At 39.5% G+C, this 15130-nt stretch overlaps 1 protein-coding gene across 1 annotated transcript; it reads left to right on the top strand.

The window, feature by feature from the left end:
* Positions 1-596: 596 nt before the first annotated feature.
* Positions 597-2078, top strand: LOC118852748 (leucine-rich repeat-containing protein 14-like). Its single transcript, XM_036762796.1, has one exon. The coding sequence runs from the start codon at positions 597-599 to the stop codon at positions 2076-2078; it is 1482 nt and encodes a 493-aa protein (XP_036618691.1).
* Positions 2079-15130: the final 13052 nt, after the last annotated feature.

The following is a 15130-nucleotide window of genomic DNA, read 5'->3' as shown; positions in this document are numbered from 1 at the left end:
TGTCTGTGGATCTTACACACCAGATTGTTGAAACAAGTAAGTATTTTGCTGTGCTTTGGGTTAACTTGTTCAGTAATTACTGAATTGATATTAAATTACATCCTACCCCAATAATTTTTGGAATACCCTTCTTGCTCCATAGTTAATGTTTTGTTTTACTTATGCACTTATATATAGCATACAACAATACACATAGATATTACATTATATGTGTTTGTGTATTCACTCATACATATGATATAAATGCTTTGGATGCTTTATACTAAGAATATGTACACATAATTAAGCTATATTTAAAGGATTAAATGGTGATTGTATTGTGGTTAAACTTGTCCTAAACACGTTCTTTTAATTTCTCTATTCCCTACCATTGTCCCATAATCAGACTTCAATATCGGCCCGGGCGCACTTTCCCGGTTTTGGTCTCCAGACCTAAGCCTGAAGAGTACTTTTTCTGATCAGGCCTGCGCAGACTGGAAAGGCGTTTGGTGTGCTGTGTGGAGGTGCGCCTGCGTAGACTCCCTACGGGAGGCCTCCCCCCGCCCCGCCCCCACCGAGCCGCGCCTGCGCAGAGGTGCCGGGTCGGTTCCGCAGAAATGCAGTCGCTGCTGACTCTGTGTGCTGTGCAGGTTACGCGACACCAGAAACTGGCATGTCGGGCTCTGGCCTCCCTGCCTCGGGACCTGTACCCGGCCTTATTCCAGGCCGCTTTCATGTACGGCAGAATGCTGGTGCTGCTGACGCTGGTGCAGACGTGGCCCTTCCCGAGCCTCAGCTTCCGGCAGCTGCTGCCCCAGCCCAAGCAGCTCAGCTGGCTCGAGCAGCCCCTCAAGTATAGGGTGGAAGTCCTGATCCAGGCGCTGCTCACTGCGCTGCGCAGCAGGGAATCTAGCAGCAGGAGGCCTCAGCTTCGAGTGTTGGACATGACTGGCTTCCTGGATGCCAGCTGCTGGCGGGACCCCACAACTGTGAGCATGTGGACTAGCGCAGTGTCAAGGACCTGTCTCAGCGCCCCTCCTATGGCCAGAGAAGCTCAATGCTTTGCCAAGCGCCGAAAGTTGGATCCTCAGGTCCCTGTCGCTAGTCCTGTGGAACTGCACACTGACCTGCTGGTGAACCGAACTTCTTATAGTGCCCTGATACAGGCTCTCCGGACCAGCACTTGTGGCCCTCTTCGCCTTCGCTGCAGGGACCTTTGGGCTGAGGAACTGTCGGGTCCTAGCACTGTAGCTCTCTTGGAGCTGCTGGACCCAGTGTGTCTGCGCCAGGTGGACCTTCGCTTTAACAACCTGGGACTCTCAGGCCTGTGTACTGTCGTGCCCCACATGGCCAAGTTCACCCACCTGTTGAGCCTGAAGCTACAATACAGCAATGTGGATGTGCGGAGGCTCACAGCTGAGGCAGAAGGCGACTTCCAACTCTTTGTTTCTGCAATTGGCCAGCTGAGGAGCCTCAAGGAACTCAACATGGGTTCCTCACGACTCTCAGGCCGCCTTGATCAGCTCCTTAGCAGTCTACAGGGCCCTCTGGAAAGCCTGGGACTTCCCTTCTGTGCCCTTCTCTCTGGGGACTTGAGTTACTTAGCCCAGAGCCCCCATGCCACCCATCTCAAGAAGCTGGATCTCAGTGGCAACAAACTATCTGGTGACCTCCTGGTACCTTTTCAGAGACTACTGAGGGAAGCCTCAGCCTCCCTGCTTTGTCTGGATGTTACAGAGTGCCAGCTCATGGATGTCAACCTTGTTAGTACCTTGCCTAACCTATGCTGCTGTACCCATCTCCGCTACCTTGGTCTCTATGGTAACCCTCTTGCTAGTGCCGGAGTGAAGAACTTGATGGAACACTCACTGGCGTTGCCTGAGCTCCAGCTGGTTGTTCACCCAGTCCCTGTGGATTGCTACAGGGACCTGCCATGGCCACCCTCTTTAGCCAATCTCCTAGAGGGTACTGTGGATGAAGAGAGGCTTGCCAGTGTGCAAGCTGAGCTGCAGCAGTTGCTACAGGCCAGAGGACGCCACAATGTGCTATGGACCATGGATATCTACGGCCACAGCAGTTTTGACTACTTCAGCCTGTAGTATCTGTATGTTTATATTTATGGAGTAGAAGGGTGGGGAGGGGAAGTGCGAAGAGGCAGTATTCCTCTGCTTTGCTATTGATGCAGTATTATTCCAAGGAGGCGAGTGCCTCCTTCTCTGAGCTTTGGCAGAACCAGAATGGGCCATACTCAGTATATGCTCCTGGATGGGTTGTATAACGGGGTTATAGACTTTCTATGCCTTGTCCATGCTGGAAATAATGGCAGAGTTGTTCTAGGGCCAGAAGTTCTGGCTTTCAAGGAGAGGGGAACCCTCTGCTTTCCTGGGGGTATTTATTTGTATGTAATAAACTCCAGGACCCATGAATCATTGCACAGACTTCAATATCACAGTCATCTTTTTCTGTTTCTTTTCCCTTATGAATGGTACATTCCTCCCACCATCTCCCTCCTTCTCTCCTATTCATGTGTTGCCAAACAGAGATTGGGGAAATGGAAAAATCATGCTGACCAGATCCACTACCAATTTGTGCTATCTAAAACTTCAACCAGACCCTCACTTCAGCAAGGCAAATTCCCAATTCCTCTCTTATTGATTTGCTGTCCCACTCTCCACAAGAAATGTTCCAAACCATCTAATCTCTTCTGAAGTCTTCCAAAGCACCTCTTCATCCCCCTGTCCCAGCTGAAGACCGTGCTATGTATTTCACTGAAAGAATGACCCGATTTGCTGAGATCCCTCTACTCTCTTCCTCCTCAGTTTATATCACTCGGGCATCTCCAATAGTCAATAATATCAATAAACACCCATTAAGCACCTTCTACGTCTTCTGCTGCTGTCTTCTCTTTCACTCCAATGTCATGTGAATTAGTGACCTTTTTCCTTTCTAAGGCAAGCCTTGGTACATGTACCTTTGATTCTATTCCTCCAGCACATTATATAGTCCACCTTATCAAACTCAGGGAAATGCAGATAAGTTGCCCAGTATAGACAGGCGTTGGTAATTTGTCATCTACATCTTTATAGGGAAGTTCCAAATCAATGAGATATATTCGAGTCAACCCCTTCCCATGTTTTGCCTTCAGCCCAGGATAGCTAGAGAAACTGTTTCAACTCACGTTAGCTTCTTCATGGTCTCCCTCTAAACCCAAACCTGGCTTATTTTCAGGTATAATCTTTATGATAAAATCTCTGTATCTCATCTTTCTCTCCCAGCCCATATAGAAGGTTGAAATTAATAGTCGAGGCTGGATAGGCGTACTCCTTAGACAAAAGCAAGTTGCAATTCAATTCAGTCAATGAATACAAGCATGTAGTAAGTGCCTGCATTGTGCCAGGCCCAATATTAAGCAGTGGAAAATACAAAGGAAAAAATAGGTAGATCTTGCCCTTAAGGAACTTAAATTTTACTAGGTGTGTTGGCAACCAAAAATGGGCTCCTTAGCACTTAGTCAACAAGTGCCCTTGACTAGTTTGGCTTTTTCCCCTGAACTGAATGCTGTTTGTATGTTGGACTGGAGTAAGCTTGTCGGCCCCTTCACCTTGCTTCCCTTGCTTAAGCTGATGGAAAGAACCTGTGCTTTCCCGGTCAACCCCTTCACCTTGCTTAAGCAGATTGAAAGAACCTGTGCTTTCCCCGGCGTATCTTACACCCCCGCAGAAGCTGGATGGTTAAAAGCAGCTCCCGTTGGAGCCAGAGGCTGCTATAGCTATAGCCACAGCCGAAGCAGGAGCTGCCAGTAGCAGAGCTGACCTACGGGAGGAAGCTGAACAAAGACTTCAGGCCAGTGGGTAATCTTTTTACCATAGAGGGGGAAGCATGATTTTGCTTTACGCAATCATGCTTCTCTGTAGCCTCCTGGTTACTCTTTCAAGGCGTACTTATTGGGTCTGGAAGCTTTTGATCAATATATCAAAATGGGGTTGCTGGTTCATGGGTTGGTTACTGTGGAGCCTAAATATATGTTTTGATTCTTCTGCCTTCTACTTTGAGAGTTTCTTATATCCGGCGGTTCCGAACCTTTCAGACATGTTTATGATCCTCTTTGAGATTATAAACTCTGCCCTCCTAATACACTAGGTAAAAACAATGTGCTCATTTATGAACAATTTATATATATAGAGAGAATTAATGCAAAGAAAGATGAGGAATGATAGGAATTACTAAAACCTGAGAGGATCAGGAAAGACATTATTCAGGAGGTGGCATTTGAGCTGAGGAAAACTAAGGATGCTGAGAGGAAATGCATCCAGGGATAGGAGGTGGCCTATGCAAAGTAAAATAGGAAATAGCACTTAATTCCCTGTGGGATTCAAGGAAAGGGAATTTGTTTTTTAAACTTTGGGTACATTTAAGAAGTCTAAAAAAATCAGCTGAAAACTTCTATTAGGAACCAAATTACTTCAGTTGATTATCATGAAAGATTGTTCCATAAGTTGTAACCATTAAGAAATATTTAATATCCACTTGTGAAAGGAAAAACAGTCTTCTTCCACACATGCATGAAGCCTAAATGATAAGAGTTTCATGTGACTGGGGTAGTTTTAGTATTCCTTTTCCTGAAGGCAAAGGGATGAACTAAATAACTTTGAGTTCCCTCTCAGTCCAGACACATGAAGCATAGAAAACTATTCTCTAGGTTAAGTTGCTCTCAGTAAATGGGAGTGTTTAAATTTGACCTAGGCCTTAAACCTAGAGAAGAAAAATTCATTTGACGAACAATTAGAGCCTCCATCTCAAGCCATGGGCATTTATAAGGTTTTAGAGATGAAGAAGTTCTTATATATTTTATGTCAGGCTCTCTCCCTTTTCGCCTGACTTTAGGAATGGACCTACCACTGTGTTAAGACATCTGGAGGACTCCCAGCACATGATATTGTAACCATTATGGCATTTCACAGCTGTCAAAGGAGGAGACACTTTTCAAATGTCATGCTTGGAAACTTGGAAGTAGAATTGGCCTCCACGGGGGAAGGCATTAGAAGGCCAGAACACTTCTGAGAGCTGATTGCCACAGATGCTGTTGTGTGAGAACGAGTCACTAGGCCCCTTCGTTCTGCCCTTTTAGATCTTTTCAGTTTTGTTGAGCTATGAGTCTGTTTCGAATAAACTTCCGTGTTGGATTATTATAGCAGGGTGGAATATTTAGAACGTCAGCCCCTCCCTTGTTTTCTTTTTGTTAGGAGAAGGACATCCCCAGATCATGCTTATTAAGTTTACAGCTCTAAGGCAAGCTTACTAATCTTCTGGCTTGAAATCAGGTGTTCAAGAATTGAAGAGATGGCTTATTTGAAAAAAAAAAAAAAAGAGCCTTCAAAGGGCAAATATAATTTTTTTAATGGGAGAAAAATGCGTTGTACTTTTTCCAAGAGATAGTTCTTGTCCCTCTTAGACATAGAGGTGGTTACTGCATTTGAAAGCCTACTCCATAGAGATTAGGACAGGAAGAAAAATTAGAGAAAATAAGCCAGAGAAGACATCAAATAATTGATTCTTGGAAATACAGCTTGAGTGTCTACTTTTCCTTTGTATTTTCTTGTGTTGTTGTCTTCATCCTGGCCTGAAGTTGTTTGTATAGAATATGATTTCAGACCCTTTTCCTCACATTGAATATCTTGATAAATATTAGATGGCTTTTACAGCAGCCCACAGTGTAGGCTGTTCTGCTGGGCCCTACTCTTTCAGGGATGTATCAGGACTGAAAACTCCCTTATTGAACTGGGTGAAACCTGGATTGTCACCACACGCTGGCTGAATTTCTAGGACACAGTAAGATGGTGTACACCCACTCTATTCTTCAGGATTTACTGGCATACTCTATGCACTGGTGGTAATCTTATTAATCCAGTGTGATTTGGGAAAAGGTTTAGGAGGTCTAGGCTACAGGCTTTGTAAAGCCTTTTCATGGTTCTCATAAATGTTTCCTGGCTCATAAAACAGAAGGATAATTTGATTAAATCCAGTGTTTTTACAAATGTTTAAAATAAAAATTGGGAAGTTAAATTTTTATTGACAGTTTATATGAGCATGTAATTTAAAACTAATACCTTGAGACTTGTAAGTTTGAAAATATCTAATGCTCAATAACCCTCCACCTCAACACACACACCCATAACACCCAATAAATATATCAAATAGACAATATGGACACATATTCCACCCCCCCCCACATACACACACCCTCTTAAAATCCATATTTTCATGACTGTGTATCTTCTATATGGGAGAGACAGACTAGTTAGGTTATCAGTAGAAAGTCAAGACAGGTAGATGGTTGGCTTTCCTATCAGGAAGACAAATCTTACTTCTAATGCATAATTTATGTGTGATCATGGACAAATCACCAAATCACTTCGTGTTCCAGTTGACTCTCTAAAACTATAAATTAGAGACAATTGCTGATGTGTATCAATTGAGGGAATTTTCACACCACAAGTTCCCTACCCTGATGAAATCACAGATCTACCCCTTCCTCCCACGCACATTTAAAATATTGAATAGTGAAAGGATTTTACTCATGTGTCTTCTCATGAGGAAGCAAGGTAAATTAGTTCTAGCTCAGCATTCCTAATCCTTTTATTGTTTCGTGGACTCATTTGACCGTCTGGTAAAACTTATGAACTCCTACGTCTCATAGTCTATGCTCACAACTAAGGAAAACGATAAAATTCATTTAGATGTTAGTATGTGCGTGGTTGGGAGGGAGGAGGTATAATTTTGTCCTCATCCAAGTTCACAGATCCAATGAAAACTAATTGCAGACTTCTTGGGGGAGGGGATCTGTGGACCTCATGTTAATTACGTCTGTTCTAGAGCAAGAGCTCAGGAAATGAATAGGTGCCTAACACTGGAATAGTGGTGTTGTAATCTGGAAGGAGCTGCAAAAGTTCTCCAAGAAGGAAAAGCCCAGGTGATAAACCACTTTAATTCAACCTGCTCCTTACACCAAGGTAGGAGAAGGCTTGCTTAGAGGCTAATGAGAACTTAATAGCTATTTCTAAATCAAACAAAAAGTAACCATGGGCACTGAAACATTTCCAGTGAACACATGTGAAAGCACTTATTAGAAGGAAATGAGAAGCAAGTGGAAGTATATCGCTTGATGCAATGCACCAAGCGTCTTCCAGGCAAGGGTTCTTGCTTAACAATTAGATGTCAGAAAACACACAGTCATAAAAAAGGGTATGCTAATGGCAGAATTGTGTTGACCTGGCAGATGTGGTCACATCTGTGCTGCATCTGTTTAAACAGAACTCTTGGAGGGGATACAAAAAAGCTCAGGCTCCAGTAAAATTGAAGGTCTTTTACAAGATGTTCACTCTGTCACTGAAGGAATGCAATGAGCTAGTTTATGAACAAACTCCCTCCCACCCTCCCCCCAAAATAATGAATGCTGAGGTAGACACTAGACTTGCTTTGAAGGCATGTACTCCTGCCTTGTTATCATACCATGCATCTTAATCATTCAGGCTGCTATAAGAAAATGTCATGTGGATCAAGAAATTGAGGGAAACAGAAGGAGTTAAAAGTTTGTGAGGTAAATTTGCAGTTCTGACTTTGTTTTTGACATGTATGAGCTCAGGTCACTGTAAAAACAAGTATAAAATTGGACCATTTTATTTTTACCTTTATTGTGATTTGTTTGTCTATGTGTCCATAGCAAACTTTATCTTGAAGAGCTAGTGGGGAGTAATGGATAGAAAGCCAGGGTTCTGGCTTTGTTTCTGAAATGTTAGAGCTCAAGTCACTGTAAAAACAAGCATAAAATTGAAACATTTTATTTTTACCTTTATTGTGATTTGTATGTCTATGTGTCCATAGCAAACTTCATCTTGAAGACTTAGTGGGGAGTGATGGATAGAAAGCCCGAATCAGAATCATGAAGATCTGGGTTCAAGTCCCTTTTCTAATACACACTGGCTGTATCACTCTGCATTATCTCTTAGGTAACTCTGTGACCCTCTCAAATTGCAGAGCATGTGACAATCTGCTTTGTGAGGGAGTCTCCTCATTAAGAATGTTTACACCAATAAAATAATAGGTCTGGATTCACCCCCTCCCCTCAACAATCCTTAGTCATACACCTATTATATGGGATACTATGTATGACTGGTTAAGCATTTCCTGGTTTCCTGAAAGAAGATAAAACTTCGTTCCCCTCCACTCCCTCCATTGTTCCGACACAGAATTCTGGTAAAGGACATATTAATCTTTTTTATTTATTTAAAAATCTCTGGAGTTATTCCCAAAATATTTTGTTCACAAATATGTATTATTATAAAAGTAACTTATGTCTCTGCCATTATTGATTCACACATAAATGTAGTAAGGTGAAATCTTTAAAGTTCAGCCTAAGCACTGTTATTATAAGGATCATAACCCATGCTCTTCTATACTCACTCTCAGTCACTCAACAAATATTTATTAGATGTCTGCCATGAGCCTATCATTGTATTAGTAAGTACAATATTTTTGAGATACAATAAAGTATGTCGTCTCAGCCCTCAAGTAGTTTATAATTTAATTGATTTAGAAACAAACACACATAGACACAGTTCAATATTAACGCAAGATAATAAAATAATTTTGTCTTTTTCTGCCTCATACAATAATTAAACCAGTGGTAACTATTGGGTCCAACAAAAACACTGCTATGGAATAAAAGACCTGGGTCAATATTATACTTTTACCTTGATTTTTATTCCAATTCAATATTTTCCTAAAATGCTTAACAGAAAAAAATACACTATGATGATGTTCAAATTCAATGATGCTCTGACAGAAGTGTTTTTAAAATTACAAGTGATTCAAAGGGCAATGGAGTCTCATAATGGGTCTCAGAAGCCACAGCATATTGTTACTGATAGCTATCAGATGAAAAGTGACTTAAAAGACATAAGAGCAAGTATGTCCACAAAAGGACCAATAATAAATGGATAATCCAAGTGTTACTCTGGTATCCATGAAATATTACCAGAAACAGAGGAAAGCTTCAAGTATGTTGATTATGTAGAATTTATAGGAAGAAACTGACAAGAAGCACATAAAATGAAAGAATGTGGATGGGTTGCAACCCCTGTGACCAGTGGGAATACCCACACTGATGGGATCCTAGCTAAAATGAATTATATTGTTTCCAGCAGATTATTTTAGTGGAATGGGCCATCTATCAAGAACCAGCTTGCTATTTGCTGAGACCTTGATAGCATGAAATTCTCCAAGTTTGTCTTCCTATATGTAAAATGGGAATGATATTAATTAATTGATTCTGCAGTATACCTCAAAGGAAGAAAAAAATGGTTCTTACAACATTTTAAACAAAAAAAAAACATTTGGAAAGACTTGAGAATTCTGATTAATGCAGTAAATAGCCATAACTTTAAAAGACGGACAATGATGTATGCTATCTACTCATGACTAAAGGGTGATGTCTAGAATGAGACATACATTTTTGGGCAGGATCACTTTGTGGATTTGATTTGCTTCATTATCCTTACCTGTTACAAATATTCTGGTTCTTTTTCAATCCATGGGGTGTGAGAAGAAGTGGGGAGGTAGAAAAAGGGTTGCCAAAAATGGGAAAAATAAAAGAGGGCACATTGAAGAATCTTTAAAACTACACAGAAGGAAAAATAAATAAAACTACACAGAAGGGAGTTCAAAGGAAACGTTCAAACAGGACAGTTTTGAAAGTAGCATGTTAAGGTTATCGTTTTTTATCAAAGTAAGCTATATATAATAAAGATCAGTGTTCTTTTTGATGTTCTTTAAATTTATAATAAAAATGTTTTAAACAGAAATAAAACAAGGGGGAAAATGTAAGCTCTTTGTAAGTAGGGATTGTTACATGTTTTGCGTTTATATCCCTGGTGCCTATAATAGTGTTGGAAACATAATAGGGACTTAATAAATGCTTGTTGATTGAAAAAAAAAAACTAAAAACGTTTCAGGAAAAATAAAATTAGTTAATCTATTTGTAACCTTTTGGAAATTACCAAGTGCTATATAAAGGTAAAGGATCATTACCATGTAAAATAGTGAAAAGGATTATTAGTTTTATTCCTCCCCTAAAGTCCTATTCTGATGCTTCATTGTCAGTTAAAAGTAACTCTGGCTTCTTGAAGACTATGTCCACAAAGTGCAGTCTCTGCTATTAGTGACCAAGAGGGAAAGAGTTAGAGATCAAATAATAAATTGCATCTAAGATACATTATAAACCTAAAAGTACTATTTAAATGTCAACTATGATGAGATTTGATACTAATGACCTGATAATCAACAGTGCATAGGTCCTCTGAAGATCAGAGACACTTATAAACACCAGGTTGGCCAAGGGTGGGTCATGATTTTTTTTAATATGGCTACTCATGAATGGCATTAATAGCTAACATTTGCAAAATACTTCAAGTTTACAGTGTATTTAACATACACATTATGTCATTTGATCATGAGAACAACTCTGTGAGGTAGGAAGTAACTATATATATATATATATATATATTATTCCTTTGATTTTAAAAGAGTGAAGTCCACGTAGATTAATTTATCAGCCCACGGCTGCATAGCCAGTAAGTATCAGAAATGGGATTTGAACCAAGATTTCTTTATTCTTTCCGCTATGCCATCCTAAAATTCTAATTGACCCTAAATGTAGTAATGGTGTAGAGTGATGGAAATGTAGCAGAAGGTGCTAAGCATCACCTAGTTTTTAAATAATTAATATTTATTTAACTGATGGTACTCTCCATGTGCTATCAGTTTAATAAACATTCAGTTGATACCTACAAGAAAAATGAGCCGTATTTACAATGACATTTAAATTACAAAATCACAATTGAAACCAGAAGACATAAAGAAGTAAGAGCTCAACACAAAGGTGACTCAAAGGAGGTGATGGAATTTGCTCCATTGTGCACCTAAAGGTAAGAAGAAATAACATCTCATGGAATATTACAAATTTAAAATCACTAAATGGAGTAATTTTTGTGTAGATGATTCCAAAAGAAGCAGAAAGGACACAAATGATGCTTTTGCTGAAAAGATACGCGTGAGAGGATGTCATTAAGTAGTGATCCATATGATCATTTCTCATCTCTATTAAATGTTTGTGATAGTGTTGTATGGGATGCAAGGATGCATGTGATGAAAATATAAGATGCAAAAAAGAAAGACTTATTTTTAGAAGATACCTTTACAGCTATACAAATGGCTGTGTATGAACCTGTCATTTTGGCTATTTATTGAATTTTAAGAAAGCATTTGACTTAACAGAACAGGATGTGGCCTTATAGACTTCCCTCAGATAAGCTTTCTCTGAGGCAATTACATATGGATTGATGAGAGAAGCAACAACAGAAATTCTTTTGTTCACTGGTTTCTCTGTTCTTTTGAGTAATAATGAGGAGAAATAGATCTACTAGCGGTACATGCTAATGGCATGAAAAGCATCAAGCATAATATTTTAAAAAGAAGGAATTCTTATTCATAGTGACTTTTTCTATATTCCTGTATAGTGTATCCTGTATATATACTCCTATATATAGAACTCACATTCTAATGGGTAAGGCAGCACATATGGAAGATTTAAGCAGCAATTCAGATGGAAAAGTCCCATAGTCCTTAGGGTGCAGTAGCAAAGCAAATATTAATGTTTCTTCTTTAATGTCATTTCCACTGGAAAAAATATCAGTTAAATTTTAACCATTTGACAGTGCTAAGGACTTTGGTGGGAAGGACTTTTCATTTTGGATCTTTAATATTAACTATGGCTTTTGCATCTGCTGGAGTAGTTGCTAGACTACATCTCCACAGTAATTATTTTCCAGGATAAGAACTAAAGGCATTGGGCTTGGAGCAAAAATTGGGTTCAAGGTCGTGGGATGTGTCTATCAGGATCTGAGGAGAGATGGTGGGTGGTCAAGGTGTTAGCTATGGTATAACTTACCTGGAACATGCTGCTTCCTATCTTTCCTTCAGAATCTCTTCCTGATTCAGTTAGTCTGGCTAGTCTGCCCTCTGTATGGCAGTTGGTAGACAATGGGGGGAGGGATGGGATGGCCAGCCCCTTCTCCATAGGACTTGCTTCCCAATATGATGACTGAGGTCTGGGATGGAAGTAAGACCAGTGGCTCCTATGGCTATCTGCCTCTGGGTAGCAGTTGGTCAGCAGTTGTTGGTAGTGATGAGAAGGAAGGTGGCCCCCTTTCCACAATGATATCTCTTTTCAATAATGGTTACAGGAAGCTGAGTTGGAAGCTGGTTTGATTGTTTAGGGGCCACTGCTATTCCCAAGGCTCATGGTTCTGGACTGCCTTATTAGTATCTTGGGAAGATAGTTGTCAAAGAAATTGTAGCAGATTGACTTGTCTGGAACACATACTATCCCCTCTCTCTTCTTCAGAGTACATTGCTGCTTCAGGCTTACTTGCCTCTACTATGTGGCAGTTGGTTAACAGTCGAAAAAACATGTTGGATCTGAAAGTCACAGGACTTGAGTATAAATTCTGGCTCTTCCACTTCTTGAGAAACTTTGAACAGATAATTTAACCTCTCTGGGGTTCAATTTCCTCTTCTCTAAAACGAATGGGCTGGATCAGATAACCCTTATGTCCTTTTTAACTCTATGATTCTATGATTTATGCTTTTCAGAAGATGACGTGGTAATTGAATTGAAACAAGAGAAGACTGCAAAAGTTCCTCAGTAAAATACATATTTAAGGCAAAGAGATAAGCCTAATACTACATATCATTGTGTCAATGGAACCATGAGGTCACCGATATGGGTATTACCATCATCCATGGAGATTGTTGCCCATTTTTGCCTTCTCCTTTATGTTTCTTATCCATATTATCCCATAAATCTGGAACAGATAATCTGTGCAACATGCTAGAGACCATCCTATAGCTCAGGGTTGCCTGGATTGTTTTTAATTTCTTTTATGTCATGAATACCTTTGGCAGTCTGGTGAAGATCCCTTCTTAGAATAATATTTTGAATGCATAAAATAAAATGCATAGAATTACAAAAAATATATTGAAGTACAGTTATCAAAATATTTTAAAATCAAGTTCATGGATACTAGTACAAAGACTTTGTACATTTTGTGAATAACAGAGCAGCACAAGCTCTATTCATATAATATCTCTGACTCCCAAAACAGAAATGACTTGCCGCATTTTCCAGTCATATATTTCCTGAGAAATAGAATCTAGACAAAAGAAAATGGAAGTGAAAGACTATCCCAATAGATTTTCTAGTATTTAGAGCAGAGAACAATCCTAAAGGTTACATAGCCTATCTTCCTCATTTTACAGTGGAAGGAACTGACGCCCTAAGTGGGCAAGGGATCATTTAGGCTAAAATTAACCCAAGCTTATATTTAATCCCAGGCTATCTGTCTCCAAATCCAGTGTGTCCTACCATCCCATACCGTCATTCATGACCAATGAATTGGACCCAGAATTAAGCAGTAATCCCAGAATCTGAGAATTTCAGAGTTGGACAGGACCTTGGAAGCTGTGTTATTCAACCTATCCCTGAAAATTATCTAATGAGAGGTCACTAAATCTTTGCTTGAAAACCTCCAATGTGGAGGAAACCACTACCTCCTAAGGTCCATTTTTTCAAGCAGACTTTTTTGTGGTCATGCTTTCCCCATCATATAATTATGAAGTTGATTTTTGAATTCAAGTATAAAACATTACATATATCCCTATTAAATTATACCTAACTCACTTTAACTCAGTGTTCTAGCCCAGGGGTCAGCAAACTATCGCCTGGAGGTCAAGTCTTGCCTGCTTTCTCTTGGTGGCAAACTGAATTGGGCCACAGGCTGTATATTGCTGACTGGTATTCTAACCTATCTATATATTATTAAGTCTTGGCTTCGTCATCCTATGTGTTAGATATTCCTCCTAGTTTTGCGTTATCTAAAAAAATGGTAAACATGCCCTCTCTCCCTTTATATGCCATTTGTAAAAGTATTAACTAGCATGGGTTCAAACATATCCTGGCCAAACTCCACTTGTGGCTACATTTCAAGTTGACATCTGTTGCAGGCAAGGCCTGATTCAGGCCAGCCTGGTGCTTCAGGTTTAACTTGGATTGAAAATATACACCTTTAGACCAACAAACACAAATATTCTTGAGCTTTTTTGTGTCATGGACTATTTTGTCAGTCTGAGAATACTTATTCACTGTTTTCTAAGACTATTGTTTTTAAAGGTATAAAATAAAATAGGATCATAAAGGAAACTGATTATATTGAAATACATTTATAAAAATATATTTTAAAAAAACAGCTTCACTCATCCCAGATTAAGAACCCTTGATCTAACAGTTAACTAAGGGAGGTTTGCTTATCCAAAGCATAGAAAAGATATGCAGCAAAGATACAGCATTAATTTAGTTGTGGGCAAGCTCTCTGCCTCTGTATTGGCCATGCTGTTTCTAGTTGGAAATGTGAGTCAACTCCTTCCTCTTGGGCTGGCTTTTCTACTTAGGCCCCTAGGAGTCTACATCAATGACCTAAGCCCTTGATCCTTGAGCTAAGAGTATCTCAAGGATGATTTTAATACATTTAAGGGATATTACTTTTCCAGAACATGGACCCATTGAATCTAGGCATTCACTTAATCCTGCATCCACCTATCATATATGTCACCATATTTTCCAAAAGAATAACAAGAAAAACTTAGTGGAATGTTTTATTCCATTCTCAATCAACAATTTCAGCAGCATTCCCCACTCTATCAAAGTAGTAATTGTGTTCCAAAAAAGGAGATTATGTTTAATTACATTTTCCTCAACTGCATTGCCTTTTCAGTAATCCAAAATGAGTTTATTGCAATAAATTAATCAACAATTAAAGTACCAATATTCTCTCCTAGATGGTTGCTAATTTTGAAACACCACAATTTGGGAGAAATAAGTCATAAATAATAAAGGATAATGAAAAGATACATACTGAACATATGTAGCATTTTACCAATATCTTGGCTACAAGTCATTGCATAAACATCATTTTAAGGATATGTATAACTCTAAATTATCATTTCAAACTGCTGTCTCAGCCTTCACTTTCCCCATCAT

The sequence above is a fragment of the Trichosurus vulpecula genome, chromosome 1, assembly GCF_011100635.1.
Source record: "Trichosurus vulpecula isolate mTriVul1 chromosome 1, mTriVul1.pri, whole genome shotgun sequence".
In the NCBI taxonomy this organism is placed as follows: domain Eukaryota; kingdom Metazoa; phylum Chordata; class Mammalia; order Diprotodontia; family Phalangeridae; genus Trichosurus; species Trichosurus vulpecula.
Note: the sequence above shows the minus strand (reverse complement) of the source record. Positions and strands in the feature narration are given on the sequence as shown.